The sequence below is a fragment of the Pseudonaja textilis genome, chromosome 2 (assembly GCF_049901715.1).
Source record: "Pseudonaja textilis isolate UNSWEBS1 chromosome 2, rPseTex1.2, whole genome shotgun sequence".
NCBI classification, from domain to species: Eukaryota; Metazoa; Chordata; class Lepidosauria; order Squamata; family Elapidae; genus Pseudonaja; species Pseudonaja textilis.
Window position 1 is genome coordinate 168,033,928 of NC_141991.1, and position 23,495 is coordinate 168,057,422.

At 40.7% G+C, this 23,495-nt stretch overlaps 2 protein-coding genes across 3 annotated transcripts in view; one reads left to right on the forward strand and one right to left on the reverse strand.

Moving 5' to 3' along the window:
* TMEM175 (transmembrane protein 175) overlaps positions 1 to 6,559 on the reverse strand; it is a 28,854-nt gene extending 22,295 nt beyond the window's left edge. Inside the window, exon 1 of the mRNA XM_087926399.1 lies at positions 6,450 to 6,559. The gene's annotated coding sequence lies outside the window, so the exon portion shown is untranslated. The remainder of the gene's footprint in view (positions 1 to 6,449) is intronic.
* Positions 6,560 to 11,507: 4,948 nt separating this feature from the next.
* Positions 11,508 to 23,495, forward strand: part of GAK (cyclin G associated kinase) — a 78,966-nt gene continuing 66,978 nt past the window's right edge. For both annotated transcript variants that reach the window (XM_026712759.2, XM_026712760.2), the window contains exon 1: positions 11,508 to 11,825. In XM_026712759.2, the coding sequence (XP_026568544.1) occupies positions 11,684 to 11,825 (142 nt within the window). In that variant the 5' untranslated portion in view covers positions 11,508 to 11,683. The remainder of the gene's footprint in view (positions 11,826 to 23,495) is intronic.

Consider the following 23,495-nt stretch of genomic DNA (forward strand, 5'->3'; position numbering starts at 1 on the left):
TCCAGCCGTTTATCCTGATTCCTGGGATCTTTTAAACAGTTTGAATGGATCCAACCCATATTCGGAGAGAAAGCTACTGCATTCATAATGCATGATAGCATTGCTAAGTTGCATTTTTAGCAATCTGATCAGAGATTTCTTCTAGGAGAAGTTTAACAGCCCAGAATGCAGCTATGAGCAGCTCTCATTACAACCCTGAGCTGTGCTGCTTACTAATAGGGTTTGAGGTGCAAATCCAAGTGATGGATATAAAGCCCGGTAGGCCATAGGTTTTACTTATCTGAGGGACTGCTTGCCTTCCATGAGTTCTACCCATCTTGTAGGATCAGAGTTAGGATCATCAGGTCCCAAGGATTAAACTGCGTTATCTAGCGGACCCCAGAAAATGGTTCTTCTTCATAGCAGCACCTTTAGAGTATCATTTTTCTCATATATTTAAATTTCCTCTATATGACCCTGGAAAACCTGACTATTCCTCCCGGTTGGGTGTTTGTTCATTTTGGGCTTCTAGTCTTCTTTTCCAATATTGTAAGATTTCTTGCCTTTTCAATTTTTAAGCCAAATGAATCTGGCTTCCCCATTGACTTTGTTTATCAGAAGGTTGGGAAAAGGGATCACATGGCCCCGGGACCCAGCAACGGTCATAAATATGAGTCAGTTGTCCAAGGGTCTGAATTTTGATCATGTGACCATGGGAGTGCTGCATCTATTCTAAGTGTGAAAAATGGTCATCAGTCATTTTTTTCAGTGCCATTGCAACTTTGAACAGTCATTAAATGAAATGTTGTAGGTTGAGGACTACCTGTATATAATACATATATAGATATATAATAAAACAGTGAAGGCAGGGTAAAACCAGGTTGTTTTACCTCTTGAAGTCTGTTGATTCTTATCTGGCTTCAATTTGCTTTGGCAGTTAGTAGATCAGATTCATGTGTATAAATACCATGAAATAAACCTGTACTGCTTTTGAACTCTATATCCTGTCTCCTAATTTCTTATGCCTGGCATTATATGTGGATAAGTGGTTAAACACAGACATTGGCTACCAACCTGCAAATCACACTGTTTTGAAAAATTAAATTGAATCTCTTTGGGTAGTTTCCCCACACAATACTACTTTCAGTATACAAAACCGCCGAAGAGACTGGATTAAATGTCTGTGGAGATTCTCAGTCATCTAGGTGATGGTTATCCCAAAGGTGCTTTTTCAAGAGGCAATTGGACTTTCTTGAAGAAAGAAAGAAAGAAAGAAAGAAAGAAAGAAAGAAAGAAAGAGAAAAAGAAAGGAAAAAGAAAAAAAGAAAGGAAGGAAGAAAGAAAAAAGAAGGAAGGAAGGAAGAGAGAAAAAAGAAAGAAAAAAGAAGGAAGGAGAAAAGAGAAGGAAGGAAGAGAAAAAAGAAAGGAAGGAAGGAAGGAAAAAAGGAAGGAAAGAAAAAAGGAAGGAAGGGGAAAAAAAGAAAGAAAGAAAAAAGAAGGAAGGAAAAAGAAAAGGGAGAAAAAAGAAAGGGAGGAAGGAAGGAAGAAAGAAGAAAGAAAGAAAGAAAGAAAGAAAGAAAGAAAGATCAATTGTCTCTTGAAAAAGCACGTTTGGGATGATTGGATTAAACCTTCTCTAGTTTCTTTTATATAGGACATACCTTGTGGGAGATAAATGAATATAAATATATTTTAACCACAGCACAAAACAATACTGTTGAGACCCTATTTAACAATTTTAAGTTTTTCTGTTAATATACTAACTGAGCATTCCACATGACACTGAATTTCATGTGTCATATTTCTAAGGAGACAGGTATATGTCAGATACTATTTCCAAGAATGTCGGTGGAAATAAGCTTGCTTTGTAACCGCATGGACTATACGGTGAGTTGCCTAGGACTGTAATTTACTACTAACTTCACGGGATTAAATTACAAGACTTGCACTGTGTTTGTAACCTTGGAGCAGCAATGTCATAAAATCAAGCAGGCTGTCTCCTCTGGCAGAGTGGAGATGATACAGAAACAGAAGTCTAGGGGATAAGTTAAGTTTTGGTTTGGTACGATGAAGGTCTGGAGGCCATTAAAGAGCCTTCATTTTCCAAAGCACGTAACAGGATATTAAAACTGCACTACCTAATCTGGGAGTAAGTTCCATTACATTCAGTGGGGTTTATATGTATGCAGATCTATATAGGATTCCATTGTAATTCTAATCGTTCAAAGGCAGGTCTGTATAAAGGCTAGAAGGCTTTCTAAATTAACCTACTAAAAGTGATGTTGTCAACCTGATACCTTTATTACTATACTGTACAAAAGTGGCCTTCATCCTTGCAATCTGAATTTCACAGAATTATAGAACGCAGGTGGTTTTCGACTTGCAACAATTCATTTAAAAGCTACAATGGCACTGGGAAAAAGTGAGTTATGACCAGGGGTGGGATTCAAATTTTTTAACAACTGGTTCTGTGGTTGTGGCTAGATGGGCGTGGCCATGTGACTGGGTGGGAGTGGCTTCTTCTTCTTTTTTTGCAGCTCCCCCCCCCCTGGGTTTTTTTTTTTGCATCCTGGGCCTCAGGGAAGCCTCCTGGCAAGGGGCGTTTTTGCTCCAAGAAGGCTTCCCTGGGGCCCAGGAAGGCAAAAAATGGAGCTGGGGAGGCTACTCATCAGGAGGGGAAAAAAAAGAAATACCTTAAGACTGGGTGGGGGAGAATGCAGACAGTGATGCGCGTGTGCGATAAGGACTTACTGGGTGGGGGAGGGGAGGGGAGGGTAGAGAGGGGTGGGGCCAGCCAGGGGTACGATTTGCCGGTTTTCCGAACTGAGCAGAATCATAACAACTGTCATGCCCTTGTTAGAGTCAGACTCTGAGGGAGTGGAGGATCAGCCGACAGGGAGTGGAGGTGTGGCTCTGGAGGTTGTGGAGGAGGCTGGGGAAGGGCAGAGGCAGGCTGGGCAGTCAGAGGAACAACCAGGCCCATCACCTCTTCATCCCAGTACACGCAGGGAGGAACGGAGAAGGCAACAACTTGGCTTACGAGAGAGGAAGTGGCCATGATCCCCCTCATTGTTTGCAGCTAGGGAGAATAGTATATAAGAGAGACAGTTAAAACACAGCGTTGCCAGAAGCAAAGTGTGTGTTATTTTGGGATGAAGTTATCTTGGTTGGCGTCCTTCCAACAGATTGTGCCATGTTATCTCCTTGAAGTTGGTAATTACTTATCCTGGTCGGTTGTGGAAATTCCTTCATTGTAGTTTGTTTTAGTTTTTTATTTCACCTCTATCTGCTCATTAAGTTCGGACTGTATTGCTTCTTTTGAAGACTATTTTTGAATAAGTTTTATCTCCAACTGAGAATTATTGAAGAATGGGGCCAAGTTGGAGGCATTAAAGGACATTTATGTTTTGGATTTTGTTATGTTTGTGTTACTCTCTGGGTCATCACAACAACTGGTTCTATAGAACCGGTCCAAACCAGTAGAATCCCACCCATGGTTATGACCGTTTGTCACACTTATGACCATTGCAGTATCCCTATGGTCACGTGATTTACATTTGGATGCTTGACCACTGGTTCATATTTATGATGATATGATAGACACGATAGCAGTCTTTCAATATTTGAGGGGCTGCCATAGAGAGGAATGGGTCACGTTATTTTCTAAAGCGCCTGTAGGCCAGACAAGGAACAATGAATGGAAACTGAAGAAGGAGAGATTTAACCTGGAAATAAGGAGAAACTTTCTGATAGTGAGAACAATCAACCAGTGGAACAGCTTGCCCTCAGAAGTTGTGGGAGCGTCATCACTTGAGACTTTCAAGAAGAGATTGGACTCCCATTTGTCAAAAATGGTGTAGGGTCTCCCACTTGGGTGGGAGGTTGGACTAGAAGGACATTTATTTACATTTTGGATTTTGCTATGTTTGTGTTACTCTCTGGGTCATCACAATAACTGGTTCTATAGAACCAGTCCGAACCAGTAGAATCCCACCCCTGGTTATGACCATTTGTCACACTTATGACCATTGCATGGTCATGCACCCATGTCCAAAGGTGGGATTCAAATTTCTTAGCAACTGGTTCTGTGGATGTGGCCTAATATGTGGGTGTGGCTTGGTGATCATGTGACTGGCTGGGTATGGCTTGTATGTAAATATTATATTATATTCTTCTAGACCAGGAGTGTCAAACTCGATTTCATCAGCGTTGTGTGTGACCTTGGGGGGGATGCTGGAGTGGGTGTGGTCAGGGTAGGTGTGGCCAGCTCAAAGTCACCAGTGTTGGGGTGCCTGTGGTGGCCCGAACGCTCTGCCAGTGAAAATGGTCTCCTGATGCTCCATTTTTGGCTGTGATGGCCTCCTGCAACCCTCTGCCAGCGAAAACAAGTCAGGAGGGCCGCCCGCAGTCCTCCTGAGCTCTGTCTTTGCTGGCAGAGGCACCGTGGGCCAATTCTTTGCTGTTTCCAGGGCAGCCCACAGGCCAGATCTAAGCACCCCGCGGCAAGATCTGGCCCCTGGGCTTTGAGTTTGACACCTCTGTTCTAGAGTGTTAGCTATTCCCCCAAAACTAACATCATCATTAGTAAGACCACACCTAGAGTACTGCATCCAGTTTTGATCACCACATTATAAAAAAGATGTTGAGACTCTAGAAAAAGTACAGAGAAGAGCAACCAGGATGACTAGGGGACTGGAGATTAAAATATATGAAGAACGGTTACAAGAACTGGGCATGACTGGTCTAGTGAAGAGAAGGACCAGGGGAGAAATGATAGCAGTTTTCCAATATTTGAGGGGCTGCCACAGGGAGGAAGGGGTTAAGCTATTTTCTAAAACACCTGTAGGCCAAACAAGGAATAATGGATGGAAACTGAACAAGGAGAGATTTAACCTGGAAATAAGGAGAAACTTTCTGACAGTGAGAACAATCAACCAATGGAACAGTTCAGTGGTGGGATTCAAATTTTTTTTACTACCAGTTCTGTGGGCTTGGTTTATTTGGTGGGTGTGGCTTGGTGGTCATGTGACTGAGTGGGTGTAGCCAACTTAATGTCACTCATGTCAAGGACTGCCTCACCTGGCCCCTCCCTTCCCAGCCATTCCTTGTCACACCCAGCCTCAACTTATCTATAGTTCTGTAAAAATGTTCACCTTTTTTTGACTTTATTATCTACATACTATAGATGTACTTTCATGGACTACTGAAAGGAGGAAATGGCTCACATGCTTTGCCCAAGAGTGTGATAGGCAACAGGCTTTTAAGGGGCTGCCAGAAAGAAAGGAGGGGGCAATGTATTTTCCACAGCGCCAGAAGGCAGACAAGAAGCAATGGATGGAAACTGAACAAAGAGAGAAGCAACCTAGAACTAAGGAGAAACTTTCTGACAGTGAGAACAAGTGGACCTGCTTGTCCCCAGAAGTTCTGGGCGCTCAATAAGTGGAAATTTTTAAAAGACTGGACAGCCATTTCTCTGAAATGATATAGGGTTCCCCCTAAAGTCTCTTCTAAATGTTATTCTGACACCTTTCCCAGGACCACTACTCAGAGTTTGGCATCCTCAGTTTTCCTGCCTGAGCAGGGGCTTGGACTAGAGGACTTCCAACCCCGCTTTCAACTCTGTTAAACACACATGTATTTATGCTCTGGATTAGACATCGAATGCATGTAAACCCTGAAAAATATGTGGTAGCCCTGGGCAAAAGAAAGGCAGTAGAATTAGGTGTAGGGACAGTGTAAAATATTAACACATGATAAATAATGGAACAATTAAAAATAATAGCACGGAGTTTTCTCTGTCTCTGTCTCTGTCTCTCTCTCCCTTCCTTCCTATTTCTTTTTCTTTCTTTCTCTTTGTCTCTTTCTGTCTCTCTCCCTTCCTTCCTTTCTCTCTCTCTCTCTCTCTCTCTCACCCCCCCACTCTCTCTCTCCCTCTTTCTTTCTTTCTTTCTTTCTTTCTTTCTTTCTTTCTTTCTTTCTTTCTCTTCCTTTCTCTCCCTTCCTTTGTTTTCTTTCTTCCTTTCTTTCTTTCTTTCTTCCTTCCTTCCTCTCCCTTCCTTTCTTTCTTATTTTCTTTCTTATTTTCTTTCTTCCTTCCTTCCTCCCTTCCTTTTTTTTCTTCCTCTCTCCCTCTCCCTTCCTCTTTCTTTCTTTCTTTCTTTCTTTCTTTCTTTCTTTCTTTCTTTCTTTCTTTCTTTCTTTCTCTTCTCTCTCTCTCTCTCTCTCTCTCTCTCTTTCTTTCTTTCTTTCTTTCTTTCTTTCTTTCTCTCTCTCTTTCGCTCACACACACTTTCAGCCTTCATTCCCTCTCACTCCAGGCACCTGACTCACAAGGGGAAGTGAATGCAGCATTGGAGAAGTTCTGCAGGTTAACGAACTTGCATTTGCAGCTCCTGCAAACTTCCCCATGGCTGGATTTCCCCCCGGCTCCCCCAGCATTCTTTCCCTCTCACTCCAGGCACTTTACTCACAAGGGGAAGTGATACTTCTAGTGTCCATGAAGAATCCAGCCTTGGAACAGTCTTGCAGGTTAATGGACCGCTGCTCCACCCACAGTCATGTGTTTTCAAGCGGCTGCATGGCTAGGGCGGGGGAGCAGTCCTCCTTTAAACTGGGGCAAGCGAGCATCGGGCGGGCGGGGCAAGTGAGTGAGCAGAAACCGGAAGACCAGGTTCGGGGTGTGGCCAGCTAGATGTTGCTACCAGTTCAGCAATCCATGCCAAATTCTTGCTACCGGTTTGCCCGAGTAGGTGCAAACTAGCTGAATACCACCTCTGGAACAGTTGTCCTCAGAAGTTGTGGGAGCGTCATCGCTTGAGACTTGGATGAAGAGATTGGACTGTCATTTGTCAAAAATGGTGTAGAGTCTCCCACTTGGGTGGGGAGTTGGACTAGATGACCTACAAGGTCCCTTCCAACTCTGATTATCTGTTTATCTGTTACTCTGCAAATCTGATTTGTTCAAGTGGGAGTTACATGGAAAAGTAATCTATTAATATAATGAGGGTACAAAGTACATTTTATACAGTATTTACAATCTGCTACAAAACTAAACCATGGCATTTTACAATTTAAAACAAAACATGAAAAATAAAAGTAAAAAAAATAGTGAAGATAAAAACTCTTTTGGTAGCTAAAAAATATCTGCCATTTTTCTTTTAATCCTTTCCATTTTAATTGTTTCCACAGCATTCTTTGTTTTAGAAATAACTCAGAGAGAAAAATAGGAAAAATAGGGAAAAGTATTACTTTGATGTCTCCCAACTTTCTACTTTGGAAGAATTTGGCTGCATTTATTTATTTTTTTAATTTATTGGCTGGCCATTTTACCACAAGATAAACTCTGGATTGCTATCTCGATTCTGACCCTCAAATATAAGCCAACCTTCGTTGCTTTGCCTTTCATGCCTAAGTTTTTTTTCTTTTCTAAAGAAATTGAAATTGAGAAATAGAAAATTAAACTCAAAATTGTCCTAGATGTTTAAAAGAAGGGGGGAAATGGCAACACTTCCTGTCAAGTGCTGTTGATGACTTTTATGAAGCTGGGTTCGCATGATGCTAGATTACAATTAGAGAATTTGGCATACATATCCAGATTCTCAATAAATTCTGCACTTTCTTATCTTAACTTTGATTTTTCATATTATATGGGCTCAAAAGTCAAAATCTTTTTTTAAGTTAGCTTGTGTGGAAATTTGATGGGATTAAAAGACCATATATTTAAAGACCATATATTTCATTTGGGGTTTAACAAAAGATTTGGCTGGTCCATCTTATTTTTATTCATGTCAAAGTTCTGGATTAACATTTGTTCTAAACTATTATGGATGTATAGCTATTTGGTCCTACCCCAAAGCATTGTTTTAAATATTTCCTTGTGTTGGCTTTAGTGTTAATATTTGTTTACTTAGACGCTGTCAAATTCAAAGGAAATTTGGTGGACTGATTTGTAATTATTGCCTTTTTGGTTTTATACCATACTTGGGAAGGGTGCATTATTGTTATACTCATGTTAATTCTAGGATTTGGATATAAACATGCAAAATTAGAGCAGCTGCATAGTGAAGTTGTTCCTGTTGCAATGCTCTTCTTACACACACACACACACCCCACACACACCTCTTACACATGTAGCCAACTGGGTGACTTTAGATGAGTCACACTCTCCCAGTCCTAGGAAGCAGGCTGAGGTAAGCCACTTCCAAAATCCTTCAAGGTAAAAGCTGATTTAGGGACAGTTCAAAGTTAAAAAAGCGTTGAAAAAAATGACTTTTGACTGTTTTTTCAAATCAAACGTTTATTGTCAATGCACAACATGTGTACAATGAAATTGAAATTAGCTCTTTTACTTCCTTTCATACATATGGCCATTGCAGCATCTACACAATCATGTGATCAAAATTCAGACGCTTGGCAACAGGCTCATATTTACAATGGTTGCAATGTCCCATTGTCATGTGATCACCTTCCGTGACTTTCTGACAAGCAAAGTCAATGGGGAAGACAAATTCACTTAGCAATCCTATTTTCTAACAATTCCAGTGATTCACCAAATAGCCATGGCAAAAAGAGGTCATAAAACGGGGCAAAAATCACTTCACTGTCTTGCTTAGCAACAGACATTTTGGGTTCAATTGTGGTCCTAAGTTAAGAACTAGCCGGATTGGCTTCGTGTCTAAGGTAAGACTAGAACTCACAGTCTCCTGATTTTTAGCCCAGTGCCTTAACCACTACACTAAACTGGATTTCCCTAATGTTGGAGTGAGGGAAATCCTTCATCTATTTTGTGTTTACTCTGATTCTAATCTTGCTTGGGCCTGCACATATTGAGCCAGATCTGGAAAATGTGAGAGATGTCATGGGAGCCTGGGAAATGTCAGCTGAACAACTAGCTTCCTCAAGACCAGCATAGCAAGACTCTCTTAGGTATCCTATAGAACTGCTTAATGCTGATTGCCTTTACTTTGGGTGAGGGTTGTCCTTGCTTAAGATCTACTGGTTCAGCAACCATTTGAAGTGATGATGTTGCTGAACAAGGGGGATTGGATTCCATTTTTTTTACTACCGGTTCTGTGGGCATGGCTTGGTGGGCGTAGTTTGGTGGGCATGGCAGGGGAAGGATACTGTAAAATCTCCAGTCAGATGTGGTATTTGCCGGTTCTCCAAACTACTCAAAATTTCTGCGACCGGTTCTCCAGAACTGGTCAGAACCTACTGAATACCACCTCTGGTTGCGGCTATCCCAGTCATCACATGATCATGGCCTGGACCCTTGGCTTGCAATTAAGGTGTTGCAGTGTCCTTACCTTCACATGATTACCAGATTCAGATTAACGGAGTTGGAAGGCACCTTGTAGGTCATCTAGTCCAACCTTCCACCCAAGTAGGAGACGACCCTACACCATTTCTGACAGATGGCAGTCCAGTCTCTTTTTGAAAGCTTCCAGGGGTGAAGCTCAGAGGTGGGATTCAGCAGGTTCTGACCAGTTTTGGAGAACCAGTAGTGGAAATTTTGAGTAGTTCGGAGAACCGGGAGCAGAAATTTTGAGTAATTCGGAATATCACCTCTGACTGGCCCTGCTGGCCCATCTACTCTCTGCCTCCCAAGTCCCACCTGATTGGCTGGGTCTTCTTTTGTTGCCCTGCACAGGAGAACGGAGCTGGAAAGCAGGATTTTCCAGTAACCTTCCCCCAGGAATGGGGTGGGAATGGAGATTTTACAGTACTCTTCCCCTGTCATGCCCTCCAAGCCACGCCACACAGAACCGGTAGTAAAATTTTTTTTGAATCCCACCACTGATGAAGCTCCCATAACTTAAAACCATTTGCAACCTTCTCTGCTGGCTTCCAACAAGAAACTCAGTGGAGAAGCAGAAGGTCACAAGAAATGATCCCGAGGCGTTGCAGCTGTCTGGGATTCACCTAACTTAACTGGGACTGTAGAAAAGGGAACTGCTGAACAAGCCAGCCCTTGTCGAACTGTCCAGCTGACAATCCACACTTTCCCCGCTGATCTTAATATCCTGAGTAAAATCTGCCCCTTGGGCGCTTAAATGCGCCAGCCACGGGAAGCTCTAAATCGTGATCCTGCATTAAAAACAAAACCACGCCAATTTATTTGCAAGACACATTTAAGCCATTTCCTAGCTAGCCAAATCTTGTTTTAGTCTAGACCAGGGGTCTCCAACCTTGGCAGCTTGAAGACTTGTGGACTTCGAACTCCCAGAATTTCTCAGCCAGCTTTGCTTGTTTTAGTCTAGACTAAGACTAGTGTTGGGTGAAGCCAGTTAACAGACAAGGAAACAGATGAAAGAAACCTTAGTTTATTCCGGTTGAAGGACTGTAGTGTGTGTCCTGTGTCCTGTACGTCGCACATGGGCCTCCCTCCTTGGGAAGAAACCAGATAGGGAAGCATCCATTGCAATAGTTTCTCCGCATGCCGAAAGTCATGGGAATGAATGACATCACAAGGGCCCACGTCGGAAGCCGACGTGGGCGCGGCGAACATTCCGGCCAGCCGGCAGGAGAGATAAGAAGTGCCCTAGCACACCGGAAAGAGAGAGGGGCGGGAGGAGGAGGAGGAGGGCGTGGCTTAGAACGTTGAGCAGGGCGGGTCCGAGCCCTTAGTGGGCGTGGCCCGATAGGAGGCATCTGCCGTAAGGGAAGAAAGAGGTGGCGTCGGTGGTTTCGCTATGTTTTTTTTTTTAAACCACTTTGATGAAAGGACTCGTTTCCTTAGAGAAGTCAGCGGAAAACCCTCAGACTTTTCCCCACTTTTACCAATAGTATTCTTTTCCTGTGGTTTTTTGAGCGCAAAGACAGAACGCTTTTCACTTCGTGGTCTTTTTCTTAACCACGCCCCCCCCCGGCCTGGGATGCAAAGATACAAAGTGTTTTTATTATTTATTTTTAAAATTAAATGATCACGAAACGGGGAAAAATACATTATACATCCCTCTTAATGTATAATTTACTGAACTCACGGGGCCGTCAAAATCGGAAGGCTCATATAGTGAACATTAAATATTGGCAAGAGAAGAAAACGGCAGGAAAGAGCAAGATATATATCGGTTTTATATGTACACATACACACACATATATAAATATAAATATATAAACTCCCAAGAGTAAATCGATATTATGGCCCTACAAACAGTACTGCCAAAGAGCAGCATTGGTAGAAGGCAATGTATAGTGGACTAGGGCCCAGTATTAAGCTTTCTGAAACTAAAAGGTGCACGGAGAAATATAATAACACAACATCTATCTATCTATCTATCTATCTATCTATCCATCCATCCAATCATTTCTACATCTCCATATGCATAAATACATAGGCAAAGAGCAAAGCAGGGGGGCTTGCTGCTCCCCTTAAAATCTTTTCACCGTCAGGAAGGGCCAAAGTTCAAAAGCGTCGTTGCCCTTTCGAGGAGGCACCCGACGTATAGGGATTCTCGTCTTCACCGAACCTCTTTGCGAAGGACTGGCAGGGCGGGGCGACACGACAAAGTGGGCGGGGCCCCGGCTTCCTTGCCTCTGACGAACAACGTTGGCGGAAGTGGGGTCGGTGCGGGCTGGAGGAACGGGCGAGTACGGCGGGGCTGAGCAAGGGTGTAATTGGCGGCGGCAGACGGAACCGGCCGGGTTCGGCCGGCGCTCTCCCACCCCACCGCTCGACCCTCCATCAGTCCCGGCTTGAGTTGCCATGTCGCTGTTGCAGTCGGCGTTGGAGTTCTTGGCCGGGCCCGGCTCTTTAGGAGCCGCCAGCCGGGATCAAAACGATTTCGTGGGGCAGGTGGTGGAGTTGGGCGACATGAAGCTGCGGATCAAGAAGGTCATCGCGGAAGGTGCGTGGGGCAGGAGCGGGGCGGAGGGAGCTCCGCCTGGGGTGCGCTTCGAGTCTAACCCCCCCCCCCCATCGCGGGGGAAGGGCGCGAACCGATGTGGTCAGGCGGCTCTCACCTCTTTCCTCCTTCCCTCCTTCTCCAATTTCTTCTTTTTTTCCTCCTCCTCCTCCCTTCTCTTTTTCCTCCTGCTACCTTTTCCATTTCAGTTCCAGGAAACAGACCACATATAAGGCATCCCTAGGAGCCAGGATGCGAATAGCCCCCCCCATATAAGAATAATTCAGTATTTATTTTTAGCCCTGCTTTCCATTTTATTACTTTTGAAAGAACGAGGTTTTTACACCAAATAAACCCCCCTCTGGCATTGTATAGCAATGGAAAAGAAAATTGGCCTTGGTATGTGTGTGTGTGTGTATGTGTGAATGTGAATTCTTAAATTTGTCAAGGAGACATTAGGAAGAAAAGGAAGGCGGAAGAAAGGTCCTTAAGGGAGTAGCAAAGACAGTAGCAGCATTTTTTTTTGTGACAAGTGTGACATTTATGGGAGGGAGTCTTCCTGGTAGAGATACCAGCGTGTTAATAAATTGTCCTTAACAAGCTGGGATTAAAGGGGAAGGAGCAGGAGTAAATAAAATAATAGCCTTTATCAGATACTGATTTGGTCTTAAGGTATTGTGGATGGCAGATATGAATGACCTTTTTCTCCATTTAGGATTTTTCATGTTCCATTGTCAGTAAGGTGTTATTGCTTTTGCATACCTATCTGAAGAGTTATGCATTTTATGCATTTGACTTTTGTGCATTGGATCCAAGGTCTAAAACAATTTTGCTATGTCTCACAGTGCTGCCTGGACATATTCACAGTAATGTTTCTGGAGAAGAGATTTCCTAATTTCTTCCCATGAAATAAGTACAATAAAGAAGAATTAACCTGGAAGTGGAGGTTGTAGCAGATGGATCTTTTACAAAGTGCTAGAAGTCTCAGCATGCAAGAATTTCCAAATAAATTGACAGCTGTATGGCTATTTGGTTCCAGAGAACTAACGTTCAGAACCATTTCAAACGTATATTCCTGATGAACCGGGCATGGTATTGTGTAACTGCATGTTGTGATTTCTAAACATGTATGTGTGTTATATGGGTAAACACTGACAAATGATCAGTTATGTATTTTCCTAAACTTTGATGGCAGCGAAAGTCACATTTGTACTCATATTTTGTCCCTAGTTGAAATCATGTCAACTGAGACTACTGTAGAGCTCTGTTGTTTCTAGATTTGTTGGGAATAACTATGAATCTCCTTAGTAGAGATTTTATGACAGTTTTGATTCTTCCACCTTCATTTCTGTCTTTATATTTGGTTAGTCTATATGCTATACGTCTTACAAATTTAATGTTTGGGTTTAAGGCATATTGCTTTGTGCCTAATGTTGTCATCTTAGAAAGTGCTTTCTCTTTCCAATATGAATTTTTTTTCTTTCCTTCTCCTCCCTCCCCCATCTTTTGAGGAACGTGACACATATGACTGCTTTGCTGTTAACTTTTTACTACTCAAAAAACTGCCATTAGAATCTAAAATATTCTTTGGTCTACAGGATAAGATTTAAACCTGTGCTATTAGTGTTACTGTTCATTTGAGGATAGATTTACTAGATTTGTGAAGCTTTTCCTGTGAAAGTGTATTGTTTCATGTGACTAAAATCCTTAAACAGAAAGTTAATACAGTTTGGTGAAGTTAACTATTAAAGATATTGAAAGGGAAGGTACCTTGATGAGTCATATGTCCAAACCAAGAGTTCTGATTTCTTCCTTCCATCCCTCACCGGACAGGCTGTTCTATTCCAGAAATATTGCCCCATTCAACCTGTTAAGCAAGTCTCAGATGAACACTTTAACATAGTTTGGGGGATATCATCCAGAAATTATTCTAATATACATACAATATTTATGAAATATGCTGTGCTGCAGGACTTGATTAATAAAGGTACACTTTGAAAATCCTGTGTTGATAAAAGATACAGTCCCTCCCCTGGGCTAAAGTGAAAGAGAATAAAGTTGAATGGTGTAAATTTTCTGTTCTTACACTAAATATTTATTTTGGTGAGTTCTTGAGCTTTCAAGCATTCTTTTCTCCAGAATTATTATTTTTTTCAACCACCCTGCTGTTAAAACTGAAATATTTCATTTTAATTGTCATTGTATACTGTTTTAAGGCATTAGAAAATGCATAGTCACTGGAGAGGTTGTAGAGGTAAGGCTTAGTATACTAGGGTGCTATTGCACCTGCATGGTTTGCCCATTCCAAAAATAAGACAGAGCAAATGATCACCTTGTTTTAGGATCCAACTCTTATAGCTGGAATGCACCCTTCCAGATTTTATCTGAAATATGGCAAAAGGTTGGCCAATAGCTTTGTTCAGTTGTGTTTTGTTCAGCATCAACTATTCCATAAGGTGATTTATTTGTTTTTTGCGTAGAATATTGTGCGTACCAGGCTACTCTGATTTGTAAAACATGGTTTATATGGCTGTGTATATTGGGCAGTTTCAGATATTTATCTGAATTCAGTCAACTATGGTTAAATAAATCGCACATGAGTATGATATGTAATCTTAGCCAGGACATTTTCATGTCTTGAATGATAATATTTCAAAATGAGATGAATTTTAGCATCTAACAGACCTGGTTACATATATTTGTAGAATGCTAAAAAAAAGCTCTCTTGATTTATTTTCTTTTTAAGAATTATTGGTAAAGTGGACTGTTTTCATCAGGATAGTACGGTAATTTACTGTTTAAATGCTCTCCCATGTAGGAGTTTTGTTTATAATAATTGTTACTGAATTTTGCAGATACAAAGATTAAAAAACTAAGGAAAAATATACAAATTAGTTTCTAACAAATCAAAAAGGAAAAAAAAAGTGCAGAGGAAAAAATAAAAAGGAAGAAAAAAGAAAAGTATATAAGAAAGTGATTGCCCCCTTCATCAAGACAAATACAATTTCAATAACACCACCACCTCTGATATTACAGCAGAAGATCTTTTCATCTCAGATGTCTTATCTAAAGACAAACGTTAAAGCCTCATCAATCCTAATCAGCAAAAATTCATTAAGATTTGCAAAAAATGTGTATTTGTGTGTGTTTGTATTTTAACCTTAAGAAACCTACTTTGTGTTCCTTTCCTTATTTCAAAATATAAGAGATTTTTTTTTCTTTTCATATTATCTTTTATATAAAGCAATCTTTAAAATCTTATTATTTAGTCCTAGTTTCTAAAACCCATTAAAAACTACCAAAAACACCACATGTATTTTAACCTTGATCAGCTAAGCCAACTTTATATTCCTTTCCTTTGTTTTTAAAAATCTTGCTTCTTTAATCCCTTTAAATAGTATCCCCAAAGTGTATTTCTTTTCATTTTTTCCTTGCCTTTTTCTCAGGAACTCCTTCATAAATTTAACATATATGTTTTGAAAGTCCAAGATAAGAATATTGTCCAAGTAATTCTTCTGTTTTATTATTTGTGTGTCCATTTTAGTTATGAAGACGTCAACTGGTTTCATCTGTACATCCAGTGTAACAGCTTTTTTCATATTCTTGTAGCTTGTCATTTTCAAATCCACATCCACCACTCATATATCCTCTTCCATCACATCTTTTAGATCCTTTTTATGTGGCATGCAATCTTGAGAATAACTTCTGATTGCATTGCCTCCAAAATATCCTTGAATTTCCCCAAATTTAAATATTTTATTTCTATACTAGTGGTTCTCTTGTCTTTTAATTATAATTGTTAATTCTTTCTGGTTCCTTCGAGTCTTATGTTTTTCGCTAATCCAGAATATTTTCCCATGGGAATATTTCTTACGCTTACTGTAGTTTCTAAATCTTTTCATATTTTTAATAGAATTTTAAATAACACACAGGAAGCTTGTTTGTAATTAATTTCAAAATCTAATTTCAAATCCATCCTATCTCTTCGTTCATTTATAACATTGCACAATCAGTGTATTAATCACCCTTTGGCTTTTTACTCTATAGTAAGATTCCCCCCCCCCCCGAAACTTCTATAAAAAATATTTTGTTAAGGAATCATTCACGTGGTGTAATGAAACTTTGCCTTGTTGACAATTCTTGCTATCCAAAAAGCTGTTAAGCAATTTCCAGAAGTGATTAAGAAAAAATATATGCAAACCCAATGTATTTTTGAAGGTACCAAATTGTGGCTTCAGAAAAAATGGCTTTTGGTCAGCTTCCAGAGCTCTAAAACACACAGAGAGACTGCTGTTTTATAGTCTCCTTGTGGGGACCCACTGTATGGAGTGCATGTGGACAATCCCAGATCCTCTCCTTTATCCAGGGAGGAACTTCAAGGAGCTGATCTGATTTGCCAGTTCCTTGTCGTGCCACCATGATTAGTAGTTCTGTTCTCAGCAGAGCCATCTTCAGTCACCATTCAGTCATCAGAAGTCTTATGTAGGAATTTAATGCTTCTAATATTCCAGGACAGGGGAAAGATTAATCCTCTACTGATGGATTTAAAATAACAAGCTTTTTATTTGAAGTAGTTTATATATTATATTGAATAGTGATGCTTAATGCCTGATTGATTGTATGCTATCAAGTTAGTGTCAGTTCTTGGCAACCACCTAGATAGATTTTCTCCATGATGTTCTGTCCCCGATCCTGTCTTTCAGGTCTTCAACAAGTTTAATGTTTAATAATAACAAAAAACAATTGGCTGGGGTGTACACTAAGGCCTTTGCCATTGTTTACAAATCACAATGCATATGATGCACTACATATTAAAAAAAATTAAATCACATTAACATGATGTATGAATGAATGTAAAGCAAAGATTGTTCCTACAGGTGCTACTGTATGGCACTAATATTCATTTATCTGTATTGATTATATTTCAACATGTGGACTATTAAGTAGTAGTGAGTTATGAGTTATGTGTAAAATTAAACAAATGTAGATGACAAATATTGAAGACAGAAAATAAAAATAAGATGTGGTGGAACAATGTAGCCTGCTATAGTCTTGTTATAGATACTATTACCTTAATGGTATTATCAAACCACTTGAAAAATACTTTTTTATGTACAGAAACATAAGCCACAGATTATACAAAAATGTTTTAATTTTTAAAAGAATCCTGCCTTCGACTTCTATAACATGAAAAATTTGAGTTTTAGTATTATGAATTGGACTAGAGTTTAGAGGATTGTACACTTAATTTTATATGTTTTTAAAATACATGGTGGTACATCAAGAGTGTATCATTTTTGGATGCTCATGATTATTGGGTTTTGCTAGACTGGGAAATTTGAGGCACAAAATACACTAAAAAGCTGTTAGTAAGTCTAAAGTTACTTTTTATGGCACTACGAAATAGGAACCAGCCCATTATGTAAAACTATAATGAGTTTGTTTTGGCTCAGCATGTAGTGTGAAATCATATGCTACATTATGGTTTAACGGTGTTATGAACACAAATGACTGCAGATACACTACCTCTTGCACTTTTATTAATAGCAGTGATGGGCTTTGTGCATTTTCTTTCCAGCAACTTCTATGAGATTTCCTCTGCTTTCCCTTAGGTTAATGTCAGTCACAACAAAAAAGTGAATTAGCTGTAGATATGGTTTGCAAATCAGCCTCTAATCCTAATCCTTGGAAGTAAAGGATAACCATAACTCCTGTAAAGGCCAATAGATAGATAACTTATATGAGTGATAGAGAATTATTGTGGTTTGCACTGCAACTGTAGTAGGCATAATTATATGCCTTGACTTACTACTTTTCTGAAAGTCATTTTAAAAATAAACCATAATTTATATATTGGAAAATAATAATTGAGACTTTAGTATGAATTAAGATGAATAGACATGCCACCCTTATGGTTTATAATGGTGTCAAACTCAAGGCCTGGGGGCCGAATCTGGCCTGTGAGGTGCTTAGATCTGGCCCATGGGGCTACCCTGGAAACAGTGAAGGACCAGCCTGCGGCGCCTTGCCAGCGAAAATGGAGCTCAGGTAGGCCGCAGGCAGCCCTCCTAGCTCCATTTTCACTGGCAGTGGGTTGCAGGATGCCATCACAGCCAAAATCGAAGCTTGGGAGCCCGTTTTCATTGGCAGAGTGATCGGGGCACCACAGTCACCTCCGACATGAGTGACATCGAACTGGCCATGCCCACCCTAGCCACACCCATCCCAGTCCCCGAGGTCAAACACAATCCTGACACGGCCCTCAATGAAATCAAGTTGTACACCCCTGATTTATAAAATGCTAAATTGCGAAGGATGGGGATAATGTGTTTATCCCAAGAAACCTATAGTGTTACTTACTGCTACCAGTAATTGATAAGTAGAAAAATTCACAATTTTAAGAGAGAAAGGTAGCAAATTGGTTGGTAGATTTCTTTAAAAATATCTATCTATCTATCTATCTATCTATCTATCTATCTATCTATCTATCTATCTATCATCTATCTATCTTACGGTCTTAAGGATGATTTGTACACTAATGTACAGAGGCTCAGCCTACAGAGGATGTGACACTAATTGTTAATATGTGTCAAGAATACCAATTAATAACTAAATGATAGGGTATTCAGTTTTATTATGATGACTTGCAGTGCTTCAAGAACTACCATGGAAGAACAGATAAAACAATAACACAGCATGTAAACATGAAACTGTTTTCTATAACTGAGTCTGGCATTTGGACTCTTGCTGTAAGCAGAGACTATTCTGAGTTGTCAAGAAGTTCACACAAATATGTTGTCAAGTAACTGGCTGGTCACTTAAAGAATTCACGACTTTATGAGAAGTATACATGCCTCTTTTTCTCAAAAGAGTTGGAAGTCTTCAGATTCTGCCTATGTGATTGAAATCTGTAATAAATATACTTGTATCCACCTTTTAGAAAGAATAGCCCAAGTGCAACTGAATAGATATTTTCAACACCCCCCCTCCTCCCAACATTGTTCTTTTACTTTCAAATTGTCATATTGTCATTTCTGAGCTAACAAAGGGGAAGACAATGCTTTCCAAACAAATGGAATCTTGTTCTTGCTGGGGTTCAGCTTTAGGTTGTTTATGTCACCCAATGTCTTGCATTCTTCAATCATTAGGGGAGGAACTTCCAGGAATCTCTAGCCTAATCTGGGATATTATACATATGGAATATCATATGCATATTAATTGTAAAAAGGTAAAACAGAACATGCATATTAATTGTAAAAAGGTAAAACAGAAAGGTTTGCCTTTTAGTCTGCCTGCGTTTGAGTCTAAGGCACAGGGCTCATCTCTTGTTTCTTGGCCGAGGGAGCTACAGTTGTCCGAAGACATGTACCTTATCCCCAATCCACACATAACAACTCTTTTGTTTCATTAAGGTGTTCAATAACGAGAGAGATAACTGAGCATTGTGTAGTACCCCACAGAAGAGTGACTTAATGTCTTGACCATTCCTGTTCCCATATGATCAATTGGAGCCACCTCCTCAGTAAGAAGCAGAACCATTTTAAAGCAATGCCATCGACCTCCAACTCTCACAGGAAGCTGAGAAGAGCACCGCAACTGATGTCACTAAAAGCTACCACAGGAAGGCCTGCCGCCTCCATCCAGGATTTGACAAAGAAACCAATGCTGTTTCCATCTCGTGCCCAAATCTAAACTCTGAAAAAGATCCGGATAAAACACTTTACATAAGATAATGCAATTTATCTAGGATCTCCTGCCTCTGATGCTCTAATCATTTTTCTTAAACCTTCTCTAAAAAGAGAAAATTGGAAACTAGATGGGTAATCTAAAATTGCCAGATTGAAAGATGGCTTGTTCAGGAGCAGGCGTATCACTGCATCCTTCAAGGAGATTAATACTAGTACGGGGACAATTTCTAGGTTACTTTGCAAATTGTTATTCCAGCCTCCTCATTTGTATCTGTCCATATGGCTCTGAAATCTTAAGTAATTTTATCTGCAGAAGTCCAGCAAACAATAGGTCACAGTGGGTTGGATGAAAGTTGTCCTGTCCAATGCTCTGCAGCAAGGAGGGTGGATAATATTCTACCAAGGTAGTAAGTGCAAAGAACGACTTTACTACTTTTGTTGCCTTAGTAAAGGCCTGCAGATAAGTTCATGCCTCTGCTCAGTGAAACTCCTTGTCTTCCTCTATTGGTGCTGTAGGCATCGCTTCAGGTATTTCATCTTGTGGGATCAACAAACAAGGAGAGGCAACTCCCAAGCAATTACATTCAGTGCTATTGTTCGTGAATTCCAGAAGTCTCTGAGATGCATGGTAGAATTCTTGCTGCGATATAACTGGAAAAATCCCTAGATCCTTTTGAAAACAGATCTGGGACAACAAGCCTGCTGAGCCCTCCTCCCTTTTGTAGAGATCACAGGTGCCAGTCATTTACATGGCGGTGAGCTAACCATAACAAAGAATAGTGTGGATTTGTTAATTACGTAGGCCAGGTCCATGGAGGCTGTGAATTCCTGAGCCTTCCCAGTTTTTACTTCACTTCCTCAGAATCAAAGTTCCCCAATATTGTTTCCCCCCAGGGAAAATTTACTACTAGGCCTGAGACAAGGTCTAGGAATTCAGGAAGGGCTACTGTTAGTTGGCAGGATGGGTGATATACCAGCTTTATCATCTAAACGCTGACGTTCACAGCCGATCATCTTTGGAACACAGTCCAGGCTTATAGCTAAAGCCCCTCAGGAACATTACACCCCACCCCCAGCTTTGAAGTCACAGCCACTGAAGCAACTAAACCCAAACTGGACAGAGCAACATCTCAATCTTGTTCAACCAGTTCTCTCAATCATGCATGCAAGGCTCACTGGTTCATTCCCAATGAGGTCACGAAAAACAATACGGTCTTATTACTTAGTGGTTTGATATTCACCAACGGCCAACATGAAGCTAGGGGTACTAGCAGTCTGGGTTCCAACTCCAGAATAAAGGCATTTTGCACCATTTTGCTGGTTGCTGTTCTGTCTTAACCAGGTCAGAGTCTCTTTATCTTGCTTTCCTCTGCCATTTAGTTGTTTGCATCTCACCTTCTTCCTCCTTCATGGAATTCCTGAACCTTTTTCTAACGTAACTTCCAGCCAACTTGCCAATGAGCACGAACCTTATTCCCCCTCAACCTAGTAATGCCAGCCTTCAGTGAAGCAACCATCTGATCAACAGCTACTCCAGCCAACCCATCCTTCTCCCTAGTATTCACCACTTCATTTGTTCACCACCACCAGTCTTGAGCTGATGTCTTGCTAGCCTTAAATGCCTTTTGTGGGGTATCCTGTTCACTCTTTAGGCATTAGACAATGCTAATTAGTAGCGTTGTAAGACTAGCAGGTAGTCCTTGTCTTACAACAGTTCATTTAGTGACTGTTCAAAGTTACACAACGTCACTGAAAAAAGTGACATGACTGTGTTTCACACTTATGACTGTTGCAACATCCCCACCGTCACGTGATTTACATTTGGGTACTTGCTATTTATGACAGCTGCAGTGTCCCAGGATCACGGAATCATTGTTTGTGATCTTTTGACAAGCAAGGTCGATAGGGAGAGCAGATTTACTTAACAACCGCGTTACTAATTTAACAACTGCAATGATTCACTTAACAAATGTGGCAAGAAACATCGTAAAATGGGGCAAAACACATGAATACATTTCTCGCTTAGGAACATACATCCTGGGCTCAGTTGTGGTCGTAAGACGAGGACTGTAATCTGCGTCTGATTCCAGGTGAATCCTTGAGCACGACCACTGTGGCCAATGTGCATGCTGTTGCAGTGAGTGTCCTGTATTAACGCCGCTGTTGGTAAAACAGAATTTGCTGTTGCCAAACATCTTGCTTTATTTAATTGGTTAACCCAAATTCCAGTGCACGGGAGGTGTGTAATCATTGGGGAAAGGAATTACAATCAAAGAACACTGCATGAGCTCATAGAACTGGGCTGATCTATATTCTGTATCTCTTCTGTCTTAATGAGATATGTTCTATATTTTGGGGCACCCTGTTATTGTTCTTTCTAAGTGTCTTGCAATATATAAACTGGCATTCTTTCTCACTGCGGTAGTCCCAAGCAATCTTTCTGGGCATTTGCCCTTATCATGGCTTCCCAGAGAGCTGACTTTTGAAAAGTATTACCTTGAAATAGCAGAAATATACCTGCATCTTGGAATTTGCTTTGTTCTGTTAGATGAAGAATCTGAATGGGAATAAGAAATGTTACTTTAGCTGCCTTACTTAAGGTTCCAAGTATTTCTGTGTTCTGGAGCTTAAACCTCTTGGCCTACTACCAAATATTGAAATTTGAATGCCTTTTAATTATCATGAAGAATGCAGTGTTTCTAGAAGGAATCCAACTGTAAATACCTTATGGCTGCAAAATAAAACTTCATTTAGTTACTAGGGAGCAAATGGTATATATTACTTGTTCACAGTATCTTAAAAGAGCAGCTTTCCTACAGTTATATTAGACCACAATAGACATTATTAGCAGCATGCTATTATTAGCTATAGTTGCCGTCTGGCACATCTGAGTAGCACTAGACTAGGAAGGCTGCATAGAAAAATACAAGTCACTTGATCAGAAGAAAGGATTGAGGAAAAAGATAAATCAGATCGGGAAAGGAAGTGGGAGGGTCATACCTTTTATTGTTTTGTGATTTGGATTTCATCTGGTTTTTTTTTTTAGATTAAAAAAGTTCTGAAGGAGGCACATATCAATCCTCAGCAGAGGATAGGAATTCTTCGATCTTAAATTGGCTTATTCCCTAGGTCCTGCTACCTTCTATAGCAGTGATGGCTAATCTTTTGGGCTCCTCTGCCAAAAATTGTGCGTGCGCTTGCATGCTTGCGCTCGTGTGCCAGCACCCAGAAGACAATGCGCCCCCATGCCCCCTACGCATCCGCACACAATCACCCCCCCCCCTTATCTGCACTGCACTTCACATCTGATTTTCGGCTGGTTTGAGGCCTTTTTCGGCCTCCCAGAGGCTTGAAGAAGGCTTCTGCAGGCTTTGCAGGTCCAAAAGTAGCCCTATTTCGTCACTTCCGGTATTTTTGGGAAAAAACAGGAAGTGATGAAACGGGGCTAATTTTGGGCCTGCAGAAGCCTTCCGAAAAAGGCCCCAAACTGGCTAAAAATCAGCTGTGAGGTAAGTTTGCCTGCAGTTTGCATGCTGGCACAAATGGCTCTGCGTGCCACCTGTGGCATGCGTGCCATGGGTTCGCCATCACGGTTCTACAGCAAATATATGACTCTGCTGATTTTCTGCATTGATTTTGTTCCCTGTATGCAGAAATCACCACGAGAAGGATTGTTGATTCCTGCAATATCCCTTAGAAAATTTTCTCATTAGTTTAGGAACAGTATCTAAAATTTTAGATGCTGTTATACATTTTATGAGAAGCTATAATCTTTCTCTCCATCCCATTCTCATCTTCTTTTGTGATGAATGAAAGAAATGAGGCCTTTGGTAATCCTAAAGTTCAAAATTTGTTATGGTAAGTTCAGAGTATGTATGTATGTATGACCTGATTACAAGTTCAGACAAGTTCAAGGCTGATATCTCTTTAATGCAGCTAAACTTCTCTGTATTATGAGTCCTAAAACCTATTGATAGGCTACTTC